This window comes from Crotalus tigris, unplaced genomic scaffold (assembly GCF_016545835.1).
Source record: "Crotalus tigris isolate CLP2741 ecotype Arizona unplaced genomic scaffold, ASM1654583v1 scf7180000018369.423966, whole genome shotgun sequence".
Classification (NCBI taxonomy): domain Eukaryota; kingdom Metazoa; phylum Chordata; class Lepidosauria; order Squamata; family Viperidae; genus Crotalus; species Crotalus tigris.
Genome location: NW_024096969.1, coordinates 296,294 through 313,687, shown reverse-complemented (window position 1 = coordinate 313,687; position 17,394 = coordinate 296,294). Strand labels below are relative to the sequence as shown.

Below are 17,394 nucleotides of genomic sequence, written 5' to 3'. Positions count from 1 at the left end.
TCTGTGTTTCTCCAACCTTTTGAAAGAGAACATTCGTATCTCCCAATTCTCACATCTCTCCACTTTCATGTTACCACTTTGCCCAGGGATTATACGACATAAAATCAGAGATGAGAAAGTCCCAATTTAATTGGCCATTTCGAGCACTGTGCCTTACAAGAGAGTTGCAGATAATGTTTTTCTATTGGATCCTCCATGTGATAGAACAACTTTTTCCTGAAGTCAGATCAGTACCAATCCTAATGATCTTCCACAGGTAATAAAAATAAAGCTTTTCAGACAGCATTTGAGGGATGACAAAACACCCACTTTATTAATGTCACATATTGTGGATTGCTGTATTGACTTGGTTTTTGTTTTTTTTAAAAAATGCTTTTCTAATACTATAGTTTGTAAACTCATTTAATTTGGATAGTGACATAGATTTTTCAATGTTGGCAAATGTCAAAATATTGAAATTTTGGCACCCTTCTTCTACCGTGAGCCCAATGTCCTATTCTTACAGTAAACAAGTCGTCTGCAAGAAAGTATAATGATACCTGGTCTATGTTTCAAAATTTTTGTTACGTGTAGATTGAGAGTATTGTCCTTATATATAAATGGAATAATAAGGACAGACTCATTCAAACTTCCCAGTATGACATCATACAGGTTCAACAATTCTGATCTAACTGTGACTGCAGATCATGTGTTTTTACAGGTTTGCGTACTCCAGTACATTGTTTCATGTTTTAGTCACAAATGGAGTGGTGCATGAAGCATTAATACAGTCTGCCACCTTGCTAGCACCATGGCCTAAATTTGAAACAAAATGTTAAAAGGAAATATACTTATTAATATTAGTTCAATCATAGAATGGTGTAAAACCAACTTTCAAAAAATAGAAGGGAAAGAATGACATCACACAAATCTATTCTGCTAATAGTTAAGACTTGGGGACTTTTAATGCCACACAAGGTCTACAAATAGCTAAGGAGGAACCTGGATCTGAAGTCATTATCCAGATTCTAAGATAAACACTAATAATTGCATTACACTAGGTCTAGGACAACTTCCTATTTCCCTTTTTGCTTTAGAGATATCATATTTGGCTGCAAAAATGTGGATAACCACTAGATAGGAGCAAAGTCATTCAGAAAAAGTTTAACTCCTTGCTATCCTTTTGCATTCGTCCATATAGCAGTCATATTTTATAATTCTTTGTTTTCTATATGATGCCTGAAATTCAAAATTTTCCAAGATAGTTCACTATAGTCACCTTTTTTAAGTTGTTCTGCTGCAGCAATTGCTTCATGCAGAGTCACTCCTGCCCCAATGACAGTAACCTGGTCCTCCTTACTCTTGAACACCACCTGACAAGAACAACATTTAAACTAAAATCAGATATATTGTATATTTAGATAATTGTTGCAGAGATTGTTAGCACTGCAATGAAAGACACAATAATGACGTTCTTGTAATTCATTTATTTCAGTGACTTTTGAAATCACTCACCTTGGCTTGTCCAACTTGGAAGTCTTCACCACTGTCATAAATTACAGCATTTTCTGGGCGACTAGTTCTTATGAAGCATATGCCCTGTTTTTAAAATGAACACAGTGTGAACTTTAAAGCCAATTGCAAACTACAAATTTAAATCTCAAAATTAAAAATATAAGCTAATTAAAATGGGGATACAATCATGATTTTTCATTAAGTCTATTTCTTAGTTGTAATACTCTTATCTGAATCCATAGAAAAATTCACTTTCAGAAAAGACTCATATAGTTTTTTCAAATACAGACAGAGAATTTAAATTCGGAGGATCTCCAGGGTTATCATACTGAACTCAAACATAAAAACTCAGTACCCAGAGAATATTCTTCAAGGAAATCTGTGCAGCCACTTAAAAAGAGCTCTTATATAATTTACAAATATATATATATATAAATATGGGGTTAACTGTTGCTATGGCATAAAAACTGTTGCAATTGTTTAAAGAGTTGCCCCAAAATGAGATATAAATGAAAAATGTGAAACCTTATGTTTTTATGCTATCCTTTTAAAAACACCTTGTTTACTTTGTTAATGGTATGAGCACAATGGACCACAGCTTTATCCACACAAGAATTACATTCAGGGGATCACATCTCAGCTTAAGCAGATAGGATAGAATAAGCTTTTTGCCTGCCTCCTCCATCCTTTCACCCACTTCTCTTCTTGAAACACTAAAACAAGTAGGACTTTTTCAATTAATCAGTCGCCCTTGATGCCAAAACATGGAACCATCCAGGTTCTTGAACAAACTTCAAATTGTGTTGTACTAAGTGTGACATATCATAAACTAATTTCTGTTTAATTGAAAACTTCCAGATTAATTACAATGAATCAAGAAGAAGAAATGGATTGCTTCTAAATGAACAGAAGGATGCATTATAAAGAGGAGGAGGAAATATCAAGTTAAGCTTATACAGAGATACTGCATATACATGTATTAGACCAGACATGTCAAACACAAGGCCTGGGGGCCGGATGCGGCCCGCGAAGTGGTTTCATGTGGCCCGTGAAGCCATCCTGGAAACATTGAGGGAACGGCCCCCGCTGCCTTGGCCCTGGCCCAGGCCGGCCGGGAGCCAATGTACAATTTTGTGGTGGCCATCTATGCTGAAACGCATTCAGTCTTAGCTCCACAAGATTGTCTGGAAACAGCGAGGAACCAGCCCTTGCCGTGTCAGCCCCATCCCGTGGGTGCATGCTGGGGAGGTGTCACTCTTTGTGAGGAATGAAGAAATGGACCATGCCTTGGTGCTTGCCCCTTCTGCCAGAGACCCTCAGATCTGTCCCACTCCTGCCCAGGCCCCCACAGGCACCCTTGATGCAAACGATGTAGAGCTGGCCATGCCCACCCAGTAGGCCACACCCACTCCATCCATGCCCACCCAGTAGGCCGCACCCACCCTGACCACACCCACCTGGCTCCCTGAGGGCAACTGCAATGCTGATGCAGCCCTCAATGAAATTGAGTTTGACACCCCTGTATTAGACAGATTGTTCTTGCATGATCAGAGTGATCTAAAGGCTCTCTGTAGTTAATGTACACAGGCTCAAATTTGTGAACAGGGTTGCTTCCAGGAAATGAAAACAATAGTAGCAAACGTTTACCAAATACATTTTGACTGATTCCCAGTAATTGGCACCTAGAAGGCTGAACTCTTTTAACCTTCAAGATGTTCAACTGATATTCTGGCAGAGTTAACTTTCTTTTCAATCCATTAAAACGTAAACTCAATAACTTTTCCTTATTGCTTAAAGAATTTTAAACAAGAATTTGAAATGGGTAGGAAAACCAGGGCCCTCCAAAAGTTGCTGACTACAACCCCCAGCTTCCCCAGTTTTGGCAACACTGGTTGAGAGTGAGATTCAACAAAAGGTTGTTCATACTTTCCTTAAATAAAAGAAAGTAAGAGTTCCTGACCTTTCTATTTGCAGCCAATTCTACTGCCTTTTCAGTGGCTACAGCATCACTAGGATAAAATACAGTTGAATTAGGAATGGTTCGGAACAGGGCTAGATCCTCCAGTCCCATCTGTGAAGGCCCATCTTCACCTAGAAAGAGAAAGTTCAAAGAAGATGTAACCTTAAAATTGAATGAATACCTTTTCTGTGTACTTTTTAAAACAAAAAAAAAATTATCCAAAATAAATATAACACACTCACGGACCACCTTCCATCTTGTCCTTAAACTTGGAACCCTCTAAATAGCAAAGAAAGAAGATAGAGGTAAACTAAAAAGAAAGAAAACCTAGGTTAAAAAGAAAAATCAAGGATAAGGTAGCAGTAATAAAGCAAACACTAAAGCAAGCACAGTGGTGAAAAAAAGGAAGTAAGAAGTAGCGTGTATATGAACATCATGCACACAAGCATAGAATAAAATAAACATAATTGGAGTGAAGAATTAAGAATCCATCTGAGCATCCCACTGAGATAATTTATAGGAAACATCAAAATCAAAGCAAAATTGACATATCCCATATGTTAGACAGAACTGGCTCTCAAATCAACAACAATTAAAATCTTGCCATGTATATATATAGCAAGAAATGACACAGTCTCTTCATATGTCATTTCCCTCCAAGGAGATCATTTTGAAAAGTTACTCTGTGATTTGGTTGCTGTTGAAGAAATTAAAAATAAATCTTGGCAAGGTTTTTTCCCCCCATTTTCCACTTGATTAAATTACTTAGTAACACTGCTTGTTTTTTTAAGGTGCCATAGGAGATTAAAACAAGCAAGTGCCACCTTCTATATTCAGTAAAAATTTATATAAAAAATGAATAGTTATTCAGTGAATGGAAAGTCAGTATTGTCTATTGAGAAAACTCCACAATTGTTCTGCATCTGCAGGGTTTAAAAATCACAAAGACAGAGGTTTTTCTTAGCTTTGAAGTTTGAGATTATATTTCTGAAATAAATATGGTTTCCTACGTGGAAAATTTAACTAGTTGGAAATGTTAAACCATTACAGGAATATTTTGCATAAGCTACAGAGGATCTGTGCTATTCAAAATTATTTTGAGATAAGGCTGAAACTGATTGGCTGACTGACTTTGTCAGATACAACAAAATGATGTTATCTAAACAACATAAAATGAAAAGGGTGTTTTTAAAATCTCACTTTGCTGTTTCACTTTTGTTGGATACAGTCAATCTTTCCCACATATTAAAACAATGGTAAAACTGTCAGAAACTGAACACCACTACCAGCACCAGCTGGAACATTTTTCAATACAAGTACAAACTCCAGCACACGGTTCGTAATTCATGCATGGATGGCTGATGGGGAAACAAGTCTAAAAGATGTCATTTTAAAAGGGGGACTTCAGGCAAAGTGTTACACAAGCCATCAATTCCCCAAGTCTTTCTTCCAAAGAGCAGAAGCCCTTCAGATACATATATAATCTTGAGATGCAGCAGTATGAGTGGAAACACTCAGTGTGCTGCTACTTTAAGGCACTGTACTTAAATTAAGGCAGACATTTCAAACTCATGATGTCATGTGACGTCACACGATATATTGGAACTTTTTCCCGGCAATAGGGTGGATGCGGTTTCCTCGTGATGCATCCGGCCTGCGGGCTGGCAGTTTGACACCCTTGAATTAAGGCAAAAAAAGAAAAAAGAAAAAGCCAAGCATGCAGATGTACTCCATCTTGTGCTAGACCATTTTTTATAATTACTGCTAATGTAAGAGCCAGAGTCAGATGTAGCTGTTCTGTAGAAGTAGATTCTACAGAACACATGCTCTGCTTGGGATCTTCCTAGAGATTTGTCTGACCCATAAAGGGTAACAGTTATAATCACAAAACCTTCTATTTAGCAGAGTTGGCCTTTGGGCAATGGAGATGGATCTTTATCTGGGGATTTAGCACCATATTGACTGGGGCATTTGCTTTTTCTATAAGGCAGCTTTTCCCAATTACCAAATGTGTGGATTTCAAATTCCAGAATTCCCAATTACTATTGGAAATTCAGGAAGACAAAGATCATACTTCCAGATTAGGGAAAGCTGCTTTAGTACTTCAGTGAAATTATATTGCTGGAACAAATATAATATGGCCCTTAATGATGTTATTGGAAGGAAATAGGGGCTGTGCGTAGTGGATTTGCTCTTTAAAGGCACTCATTAATTATTTTTCAAAACTTGTAAAGTGATTTAAAAACAATAAATATTCTGTGGGTGTGGTAAAATCTGGCATTACGTTGCAGAAGGGAGGGGGGTCTTTCCTAAGGAGGTAAGAGGCAGATCAGCCTTAAGTCCTTACTATACAGTCTGCCAAGACTAATGTCAGGCACAAGGAACCAAGAACAACTCAATAAATTGCTCAGAATAATTTCTTTATTGCCATTCATCCATAGTCAGGAATTTTGCCAGACTAAAGCACATTCTACATTAGCAGTCTCTAACCTTTCTGGCTCAGTGGACTGGCTGCTGCAGTGGTGGGGGAAAGAGGGGATGGTTTTGTGAGTATGCGCCACTTTCACTTTTTAGTAGTATGTATGTAAATGCAATAATTCTTAGTTCCTTGGAGGGCTACAAACAGTCTGGTGAAAAAAAATGTAAGATACTTACCAATGGATACACCACAGTGAGATCCACAAAGATTAATGTTGCTCTCAGAAATGGCTGCCATACGTATCTGATCATACGCCCTGGTGAAAAATGTGGCAAAGGTGCTAGCAAAGACAATGTTTCTATCACGGCAGGCACAACCAACTGCAACGCTCACCTGCAAAATGGGGAAGGAAAATAACTCAAGTCATCCTGGCACTTGACATATTTTGAGAAATGCTCAGTCTTCAAATAGTTATGTTGATGTCCCGCTGTTCCCTTAAAAAAACATGGAGAAGTCTAGAGGCTATTTCTCCTTATTTATTTCATTCTTAAGGCAAGACCATTAGATAGATTAGGCTAAGACACAGGTTGATCAACATTGTCACACCTTCCCCTCAGTGGGATTTAGTATTCTATCCTGGGTTTTCACTTGTAATCGGGGGGGGGGGGGAGGCTTTGAAAAAAAATATTGTAAAAAGACACTTTTGTTTATCATGACTCATTTCATCATACCTTTGAAGTACCTTATTGAAAGAACAATTACTATGCAAAATAAAAAGAAATGTAGTAGTAGAAACAACAACATAACATTTGACCTAGATTTAATATTATGGTGGGATTTTCTGCCAATAAAAATATTTTCACTGAGGTATAAACAGAAGGTTTCAAACTGAGTTCTGTGAGAGAACTTTCTCTTTATAAGCAGCAACCAAAAACTACAGTAGAAATAGCCTAATTAAAGAAGATAATCTGCACTTCTAAGAAGATCAATTGCTCCAAATAATGAACTTTTTTCGATATCCCTGTCAGTCTAACGTTTTAAAAATAAGTATGGTAAATTTAATCGAAACAATTTAACTACAAACACTTTTGAATAATGAAATTTGTGTGCAACAGAGGAGCAGAAGGAAATGATTGATCCTTTGGCTTTGAGAAATTCATCAATCTTTAGCATAATATGTAGGGATCCATACAATGAATTAATAGAAAGTAATATTTCATTATTCTAGACTATGATAGAGGTGTTCCTGCTTTGACTGATATCTCAGAATTGTTGCTTTGAGGAAAAAAAATAAAGAGTTCTCTATACATTGCACTGAGGTTCTGGAAGAAAAGTGGATTTAGATTAAATTAAATTAAACTGAAATATCTGCTGTTCCTATCTATTCCTATCCAGCAGTTGTAACTTACAGAACCCCAGCTTAGCTATGACCTTCTCCTTCCATGTTTAATTTCTTTCTCATCACTATCAGGCATTGTCAAAGTTTGGATGAAGGAAACTTCATGCCCATGTTCGTGTTTATTGTGTATACAACCAAAGCTGTTTTTCGTATTTTAATTTTGTTTACATAAGATGCTTTAATTTGGTTGAAATAAATGTGGCTGCTGAACAACAAACAACAGCTTAAGGTCCATGCAATCTGGGAACTGGTAAAAAAAGTGATAGATTACCCAAGGCTTGAGGGAAGGGAAACATGCTGTAAAAAAAGGATGGGAGGGAAGCAGAAGATAAGAAGGGGAGAATGTGAGAATTATAATATTAGGAAATATATGACCCATCTATTAGGATTTTAAACCAGGTTCATCACTGTTTACTATACTACACTTCTCAATTCCAGATATTTCTGAAAGGAGGTCATTTTTATTTATTGATTTAAAAAAATTATATAACCGTCCACTCACTTTCAACGACTCTAGGTGGCTTACAAACAATAAAAAAACCAATATAAAAGGAGTTTAAAACAAAACACCGTCCACCACATATCATGACAAAGATACAGTAATGATGGTGGTTAGCACTAACAAATCAATTTATTTTGTACATGTCACAATCTATATGCAGCACAAGAACATACCATGTTTTGTTCAGCAATGTAACACTCAATGAAACGGCTGGGATGTTCCTTTTTGAACAGGTCAGAGAAAGTAGAATTCTTCGTATCTCCATCCAAAGCAACCACACGGTTACAGGCATGGCCTAGTTTTGCAAGAGCCACACCATAAGCTTTGCGGGTTGCAAACTGTGAAATGAACAAAGATGAACCATTTTAAAATACTCCATAATTCTTGAAAATAAAATATTTTAGCGATAAAAAAATCCAAATGATCACTATTCCCCTGAGCAGTTTAGAAAAACTTCTTTAAGTATTTTTTTCATGTCACAGAATAGGAAGGTCTACTACAGTTTTCTATGGCACTAATTTTAGGAAACTTTTCAAATATTTAGCATTTGGTGACCCCAAATATATTCTGGCACGTCTAGGCAATATCTACAAAACTGTCTTGAAAATTTCATAACCTTGTGATATGAATTCTCATAAAATTATTTCTGTGCCTCTAATTAGATGCATGGCTCAATGAGGCATGTTATTCTGCTTATAGGCAGCACACTATTTCATAAAAGCACTGATAAAAAAAACTGAGGCAGGATTAATCTGCTTTAAGTGGCTGATCCATGTCACTGGTATAATGCACAAAGGAGACAGACTCAATGATAAAGTACCAATTTATTCCAACGTTGCAGCTGGCCATCTAGTAAACTCTCTCCTGAAGAGATTCTCTGTTATTTCTAACCTTTATTCTTTTGGGGACAGCTGCCACATTTCCAAACAAAGCGATGGACTGCAGTAACCTTCATGCTGATTTTCAAAGAATGTCTATGAGCTCTATGAGAGGAGCCAGAGAGTTCTTGGGCATATCGTGCTGAGGACCTCAACTCAGCAATAACAAGTGAAGGAGACTATTGGGGCATACATTATTTTATCAACCACAATAAGATTCCTGAGGTCCAAAAATAACAAACTAGTATTTGAATTTTATTAGGATATGGCCTTTCAAATAGTTATACGTTTCCATTTTTATTAACACTTGGGATGATAGTTAGGCAACCTCTTGCATGAACTTCTCACTAAATTTATTCATGGATGATTAGTGCATTTTTCAGAAGTTTTTACAGAAATATTGACCAGAGAGGATCTCACTTAATTATCCTAAGAACACTCTACAACTCATTATTTGTGAAATCTATGAGGTTTCCATTTGGGTTATCTTGCAGGGGCCTTACTCCTGAATTCTGGACTGGCCATTTAACAAGAAAGGAGAATAATTGTCAGGAAAAAAATATTCGTTTTAAAAAATTCTTGCTTGGCCCCATCAGAGTAACTCTCATTGTTCTGGGTAGGTAATTATGCTACTATAAAAAAAATCAATTATAATGGCATCTCCCGAGAAAAAGCTTCTGAAAGCACTCCTGAATATTTTATAAGATTATAAACTATTGAATGAACACCATTTATTTTCATAATCTATCCTCCATAAACCAAGCAGTCTTTGGAAAAGAAACCTCTTTTTGCTCTCCTGAATGTCTATTATTATTATTAATATTTGAAAACATCATAGTACCTTATTTCCTATCTTGTAGTTTGGTGGAGATGGCATCTTGACATTTTTAATATTAACAGCTGGTGCATTATCTTGCGGAAGAGTTGGCGAAAGCTTTTTCTTGTTCTGGATTTTGCCATTGATCTCCTCAATGATTTGCTCAGCCATATCTTTTGGAAGAGGTTTGCCATGCCAGTTTTCCTTATCTTCAACCCCTGTAGAATTATTATACACATTTTGAGCCATTCTCTGCCATAGCTAATTCACTGTTGTAATTGAAATGCTTTGCTGCTGGATAAACCATTCTCCAATCCCAAATACATTTTCTCATTGTCCTTATACCTCAAAGTATATTCTTTATGTAATGAGTTTCTGCAGTTCATCCCATCATTTTTATTTCCTGCAAGTCTTGACTCCATGAACAAGTGTAGGCTATAGTAATTAGTTTAGTCAGCGTATCAGTAATCTTAACAGAATGAATGATATTCTAGATATTTTATAAGTAAGGAACTGAATAGGCAGGCAAGAATTCTTCAAATTCTTCAATTAAATTCATGTGGAAGCATGAAACATTTCTGTCAACGCTGCTAACATCGGATGTTCTTGCTTTGACAACAGATGAAAATGCAGCCATTTTCTCTATGATTTTAGAATTAGTTGGTGCTGGGAGGGGGGAATTGGGATAAGAGTTCAGTTAGTCATAATAATAATAACTCTGCCATGGGAATCCAAGGACAAACTGGGTCCAGAGCTGATAACGTTTTGGTAGGCTAGAGAGCTGGGGAGAAAGTCAGCACTTTAAGCTAATTGGGGAATGTGCTTTATGACTATTAATTGTGGGTGGGAATTGTATTTTGTTACTTTGTATCCAAGGGAAGGGAATTTAGTTTTGGGGTTCAACTATGTAGTGCTGATACTTAGTTTCCCAACTAAAAGATTCTTTAAGGAAAACAATGCCTCGAAGTTCTTTTGAAGGGTTTCATCTGTCGGAACTATGATACATTTCTTTGCTTCAAGAAACAGCATCAGGCAGACTGAGTTCTCACTATAAAGGATCTAAATACTGGATTTTTTTTTCTCTTTTCAGAGGCCTCAAAAAGTGGCAACATTTGTTCCTGAAAAATGACAAACATCTTAAGCTTTATTTGCCTATTTTTTGAGAGGGCCTAAGACCTCAGGGCCTAAACTATTGAAGAACACCAAAAGACCAACCAGTTTCATCAAGCAAGTTCACAAGTAAGATATGAGGTGACCGCTTCATTCATTCATACTCGTGGTACATGGGAATATGGAAGTCAACATAATTAACTGTTCTCTTTTCCTCATCCTTGGATTGTTTCTAAATTGTAATTTTATTCATCTTTTAAATAAATAATAGTAATAGTAAAATTCTTGTCATTTTTGTAATACTTTAGCACTTCTAGCAAAAATATTGTCCAAAACCACTTAAAATATTTATTCTATTTTAGCTTAAATGGGTGAGATATTCAAGCATTGTGGCAATTTCATGTTGACAGCGTAATAGCTACAGTAAAAGGTTTTGATGTACAGGTTCAACTACAGCTAAGGTTCAATGGAAAATAAAAATATTGAGTGTTCAGTTGAAATGTTCCGATACCAGCCCCTCATGAGACCCGTAAGTTTTTACTGTACTTTCAATATGCAGCGGCAATAAAGATTTGAATTAAAAAACTCCAAAACCAAAACAAACAACTCTGGCACTTTAGCTTCATTAAAATAATCCTTCATTAAAATAACCAATTCCAAAGGATAATTCATATAAGTGTTATTATTTGGTTTAAAAAATTGTATAATAAGATCATCGATCAATGTCAGAATCCAATTATATTTCATCTTTAGTTATCAAATATAGAAAACTCCAATTCTGCCTTCTCTGGATTCTGCCATAAGAGGGAGAGAAGGGGGAGAACAAAGGGGCTTTATGGTCCTCACTTCCTTCAGTATACTTCTAAGGAACTGAATGTGTGTATTGCAACTTCAAAGAGTTTGAATGGGGTCAGCACCAAAAGGTCTTATCATAACAAAGGAGGCTATTTACCTTTCATGTAGTTTATCTGAAGTCTCCATCCAGACGGAAGGAAAAAAGGGGTGGGATTGTGATGCCTGAACCTGCCACTGGAAGAGGGGGGTGATTGGGTGGGACTACTGGGGAACCTCTTAAAACCTCGAATGGGAGAGCTTGAACCCCAAGTCCTGTCTAGAACGCCTGCAACCATTTTCTCTTAATAAAGGATCCCTGTTGGAAGAATTATTCCAAGAGTTCTGTCTTCTTAAGATGCAAAGTGGGGTGGGTCCTTACATTAGACAGGACTTGCAAAATTAATCCACCTGGAAGGGAGACCCTTGCCGGGGGATTTTGCAAAAATTTACCATGTCAGACAATGGAGCAAGAGAGGGGAAAAACTCCCTGGAAAGAGAGCCGCTGACCAAATTGGAACCTTGCCAGATGTTGGGATCCGAGAGGTCAGATTCCTCAGGAGAAGAAGTGGTGGAGACATGGGACCACAAGCCTCGCTGGTCAATGGGCGTTGGAAAGAAAAGTGAGTGGGGAAAGGAATCAAGAAAGGTGACCCTGAGATGGGGGACCAAGCAACCAGAATGGAAGCAGGAGATGGAGAAGTCCCTGCACGCAAGTGAAGAGGGAGAAAGCTGGGCACCATACTCAGACTGGATCCTAGAGAAAGCTATTGACCTGATGAAGAGAACTCTCAGCTCCCTAAGAGAGGAGAATCCTGAGCCCTACAGCCGCCCATCTCCTGGAGCCGCAAAGGGAGAGACACCGAGGGGGACGTGGAACCTGCAACCCCGGGGACATCTACTGATCCAGTAGTCCCCACCCCCTACCGGCCACAGATGGCAATCTGGACGGAAGACACTACCACCAACAACGGAGGTACCAATCCATTCCAAGACGTCCACCGTTGGAGGTGAAATTCAAAGGGGAGCCAACACGCTTGGGGTTTTTTCTAACCCAAGTCCTCAGCTACATGGAGGAATACGGGCAGGACATTCCCAGCGACAAAGCCCGCATCCGGATTGTGCAATCTGCCCTGGATGAACCGGCTGCATATTGGGTGGTGAACTTGCATGACTCCAATGCCCCAGAACTCAGTAACTTCAACCGTTTCATGTCCTCTTTGAGAAGACGATTTGAAGACCCCCTGGCTGATTGCAAAGCCCGTGAAAGGATAAAAATGATGAGGCAAGGCAAACGCCCGGTGGCTGAATATACACAAGAATTCCAGGCCATTGCCAGCAAACTGAATTGGCCAGAAGACATCCTCCTTAGCTATTTCAAAGACGGACTAAATTATGATCTATATGACGCTTGCCTGCCCCGAGGGGACCCACACCAACTTGAGGAATGGTACATCTTGGCAGAGGAAGCAGAGATCGACATATTGAAGAGACACCGCCGAGGAAACCAATGGAACCGTCCCCCACCTGAGCTAACACACGAACCGGTGAAATCATCGGCTACAGCCAAGAAGCAAATGGGGTGTTTCAAGTGCGGAAGAGAAGGGCATCGAGCTGTAGAATGCCGCTCCAAAGCCCCCCAGCACAACCCAGACAGATCCCCAATCAACAAATCCGGAAAGTCTTCAGCTAAACCAAAAGAAACGGCCATGAGAACGATGGAAATTGCAGAACCCCCCACTTCTGCTCACCAAGGGGAAAGAACTCCAGCCTACACCACAGGGCCGGTGGATGCCTCAGATGACAGCTCAGAGGGCGAACCCCTGGTAAGTGGACACATTACACCCATCCTCAAGACAGTGACTATATTAATCCCCCCCATGCCTGAAGCTGTGAAGGTGAAAGCCTTAATAGACTCTGGCTGCACCCGCTGCCTCATTAGCCCAACACTAGTGGGTAATCTGGGCATCCCATCGAGGAGACTGGAACAACCAATCTCATTTGGCCAGTTAGATGGATCCATAGCAGGGGGGGGTGCCAGCAACCCTAGCCACTCTACCAATACACCTCTCCCTGGGCAAACATGAAGAGGACATAACATTTGTGGTGACCCCAGGAATGGAATGCCCAATGATTCTAGGGATGGAATGGTTGAAAAAATGGAACCCCTGGGTAAATTGGAGGACGACAGAAATCAAATTCCCGAAGGAGGACCCTATGGACTTAAAACCCCAAGGAAGGCTACCAGAATCAAGAATAGAAAAAGCATCCATAGGAGAGGAAAAAAGATTAACAGAAATACCAGAGGAATATAGAGACCTTGCTGAAGTTTTCAGTGAGGAGAGGGCAAATGAGCTCCCCCCCACCACCACCGACCCACAGACTGTACCATTGAATTCAAGCCTGGGGCAAAACTCCCGAAGCCCAGATTATACTCCATGAGCCCAAAGCAGAAGGAGGAAATGGAAAGATTTATAAAAAAAAACCTAGAGAGAGGTTTCATTGAGCCAGCCAAGCCTAAAGTGGCTGCCCCAGTCCTTTTTAGAGAGAAGAAGGACAGCTCTTTATGCTTATGCGTGGATTATAGGGCCCTGAATACAATCAGTGAAAGCAACCTATACCCTCTACCCCTCATGAAAGACATGCTGTCACACCTATCGAAAGGAAAATTTTTTCTAAACTAGACCTAAGGGAAGCTTACTATCGTGTGAGAATTAAGGAAGGGGACGAATGGAAGACTGCATTTAACTGTCCCATGGGGTGCTATCAATTCAAAGTCTTGCCATTTGGATTACAAGGGGGCCCTGCAGTCTTTATGCAATTAATCAATGATGTTCTAAGGGAGCACCTGTTTAAGGGGGTCCTGGTTTACTTGGACGACATTCTTATCTTCACCAAAACAAAAGAGGAACATGTCAACCTTGTCAGAGCGGTTTTAAAGAAGCTGCGAGCCGCCCACCTATATGCCAAACTCTCAAAACGTGAATTCCACCAGGAAAGGATAGACTACCTAGGTTATCGCATATCCTCCCAGGGCATTGAAATGGACCCAGAGAAGGTCAAAGCAGTATTAGATTGGGCACCACACCGCACAAGAAAGCAACTACAAAGTTTCCTGGGCTTTGCAAATTTTTACCGCCAATTCATCCCCTCATTTGCCCAGATAGCCTTGCCCCTCACTAACTTACTAAAAATGAAGGGAGCATCCTCAGTAAAACCTAGCCAGCCACTAACATGGACAATGGAGTGCCAAGCAGCATTTGAGAGACTAAAGAGACTTTTTTCTACCGAACCAGTACTAAGGCACCCAGACATGGACAAGCCCTTCGTAATACAGGCAGATGCAAGTGATGTGGCAGTGGAGGCTGTTCTATTACAAGAAAACAATGAAGGGGTATGGCAACCCTGTGCATATACATCCAAGAAACTCACGGAAACAGAACAGCGCTGGCCTGTATGGGAGAAGGAGGCTTATGGGATACGTTGGGCATTACTCACGTGGCGACAGTTCCTGGAAGGCAACAAAATCCCCTTCCAGGTGTGGACTGATCACAAAAATTTGGAAGCCCTGAAAACGTCCAGGAAACTCAATCCCAAACAAGCCCGCTGGTCCCAGCATTTTCACCAGTTCCAATTTAAGCTCAAACATTTACCAGGAAGAAAGAACTTCCTGGCAGATGCACTATCTCGCATGCCCCAATATAACAGCGCACGAACCACAGACTCTAGACCAATAATGGCAGAGTCACAACTGGCAGCACCAGTAACCACAAGAACCCAAGCCAAATAAAACCACAACTGGACAGCCAAACTGGAATTGAATTCAGAAAAAGTTTGGAAACAGATGAATGGTTCCAGAAAAACAAAAATGTGTGCACAATGAGAGACGGGTTGCCTTGGGTAGGGGAAAAGTTATATATACCAACAACTCAAAGAGTAACTTTCATGCACCTTTGCCATGACACAAAATCAGCAGGGCATTTTGGATTTGTAAAAAATTTACATTTAATTAAACGGCAATTTTGGTGGCCATCCATGAAAAAGGACATCGAAAGTTATATAGGCAGTTGTCCAAAATGTGCCACGGCAAAGAGGTTGCAAGGGAAATTACCAGGACTATTGCAAACAGTGGCAAGTCCCTCAGCTCCCTGGAGAGAAATAGCCATGGATTTTATAGTGGAACTGCCAGAAAGCAATGGGAATAATGTGGTCTGGACGGTCACGGACTTGTTTTCCAAACAGGTGCACTTTATCCCTTGCCAAAAGATTCCCACTGCAAAAGCCTTAGCAAAACTTTTCATCCAGCACATTTACAGATTGCATGGGGCACCCCAACGCATCATCTCTGACAGGGGGGTGCAATTTACGTTTGCATTTTGGAAGGAATTTTTATCCCTCTTAGGAACCACTCAGGGACTGACATCTAGCCACCACCCACAAGGAAATGGGGGGGCTGAAAAAATGAACTCCGTACTTAAGCAATATTTAAGATGTTTTCTTAGTTTCCAGCAGACCGAGTGGGCGGACTTACTCCCTTTTGCAGAAGTTGCTTACAATAATGCAGTCCACTCCAGCACAGGTTACACTCCTTTTCAAATAGCCACCAGTCAAAGTTTCAACCCCATGCCAGAGTTAACCCCAAATGAACCAACGATCCCTTCACTGAAAGAATGGATGGAAAAACTACAAAACACCTGGCCAATAGTTAGAAAAGCACTAGATGAAGCTAGGCAGGCATACACAGCACAAGCCGATAAAAAAAGGGTTGAGCCTACACCATTCATTATAGGAGAAATGGTGTACTTATCTACAAAATACCTAAAGTCCCTACAGCCCTGTAAAAAACTGGGACCAAAATATATAGGACCTTTTCCAATTAAAAGAATCATAAATCCAGTAACAGTAGAATTAGAATTACCCAAAAATCTCAGGCAAATACACCCAATTTTTCATTGCAGCTTGCTGAAAAGAGAGCATCAGTCACCTCTATGGCCAAAAATCCCCCCCTCACCACCTCCAATCATGGTGGAGGGCGAACAACACTTCGAAATAAAGGAAATCCTTGACTCTAGGAGATATCATGGAGCAACTCAGTACCTAGTTGCCTGGAAACACCTCCCTCCCTCACAAAACGAGTGGGTCCATAAACGTCATGTCAGAGCCCCGAAGCTATTGAAGAAGTTTCACACAGAGTATCCTAACAAGCCTGACTAACTTTTATACCTGTTTTGTTTCTTCCAGGTGGATCTCTCTTATTTTTGAGGGGGTTGGATGTCAGAATCCAATTATATTTCATCTTTAGTTATCAAATATAGAAAACCCCAATTCTGCCTTCTCTGGATTCTGCCATAAGAGGGAGAGAAGGGGAGAACAAAGGGGCTTTATGGCCCTCACTTCTTTCAGTATACTTCTAAGGAACTGAATGTGTGTATTGCAACTTCAAAGAGTTTGAATGGGGTTAGCACCAAAAGGTCTTATCATAACAAAGGAGGCTATTTACCTTTCATGTAGTTTATCTGAAGTCTCCATCCAGACGGAAGGAAAAAAGGGGTGGGATTGTGATGCCTGAACCTGCCACTGGAAGAGGGGGGTGATTGGGTGGGACTACTGGGGAACCCCTTAAAACCTCGAATGGGAGAGCTTGAACCCCAAGTCCTGTCTAGAATGCCTGCAACCATTTTCTCTTAATAAAGGATCCCTGTTGGAAGAATTATTCCAAGAGTTCTGTCTTCTTAGGATGCAAAGTGGGGTGGGTCCTTACAATCAAATTTGACTACTAGAGTTAGTCCTGGGCTTATGATCACAATTGGGACCAGAACTTCCATTCTAGGTTGTTGCAGTCATAAGACAAATCATCAGTGACCAGGTCTGATTTAATGAACATTTTTACTATAGTTGTAAGTGAATTTAAGTTGAGTCACCCAATTCTAAGTGCGATTTCAGCTTAATCAATGGCAGTTTTTATCACTTTTTTCCAGAAACTG

General features: G+C 39.7%; 1 protein-coding gene across 1 annotated transcript in view; it reads right to left on the bottom strand.

The window, feature by feature from the left end:
* The window catches only part of TKT (transketolase), a 34,605-nt gene that overhangs the window by 1,755 nt on the left and 15,456 nt on the right, over nucleotides 1-17,394 (bottom strand). The window contains exons 7-12 of the mRNA XM_039351064.1: nucleotides 9,494-9,687; nucleotides 7,948-8,112; nucleotides 6,110-6,266; nucleotides 3,455-3,585; nucleotides 1,495-1,578; nucleotides 1,259-1,352 (exon numbers count right to left, since the gene is read on the bottom strand). Of these exons, the coding sequence (XP_039206998.1) occupies nucleotides 1,259-1,352; nucleotides 1,495-1,578; nucleotides 3,455-3,585; nucleotides 6,110-6,266; nucleotides 7,948-8,112; nucleotides 9,494-9,687 (825 nt within the window). The remainder of the gene's footprint in view (nucleotides 1-1,258; nucleotides 1,353-1,494; nucleotides 1,579-3,454; nucleotides 3,586-6,109; nucleotides 6,267-7,947; nucleotides 8,113-9,493; nucleotides 9,688-17,394) is intronic.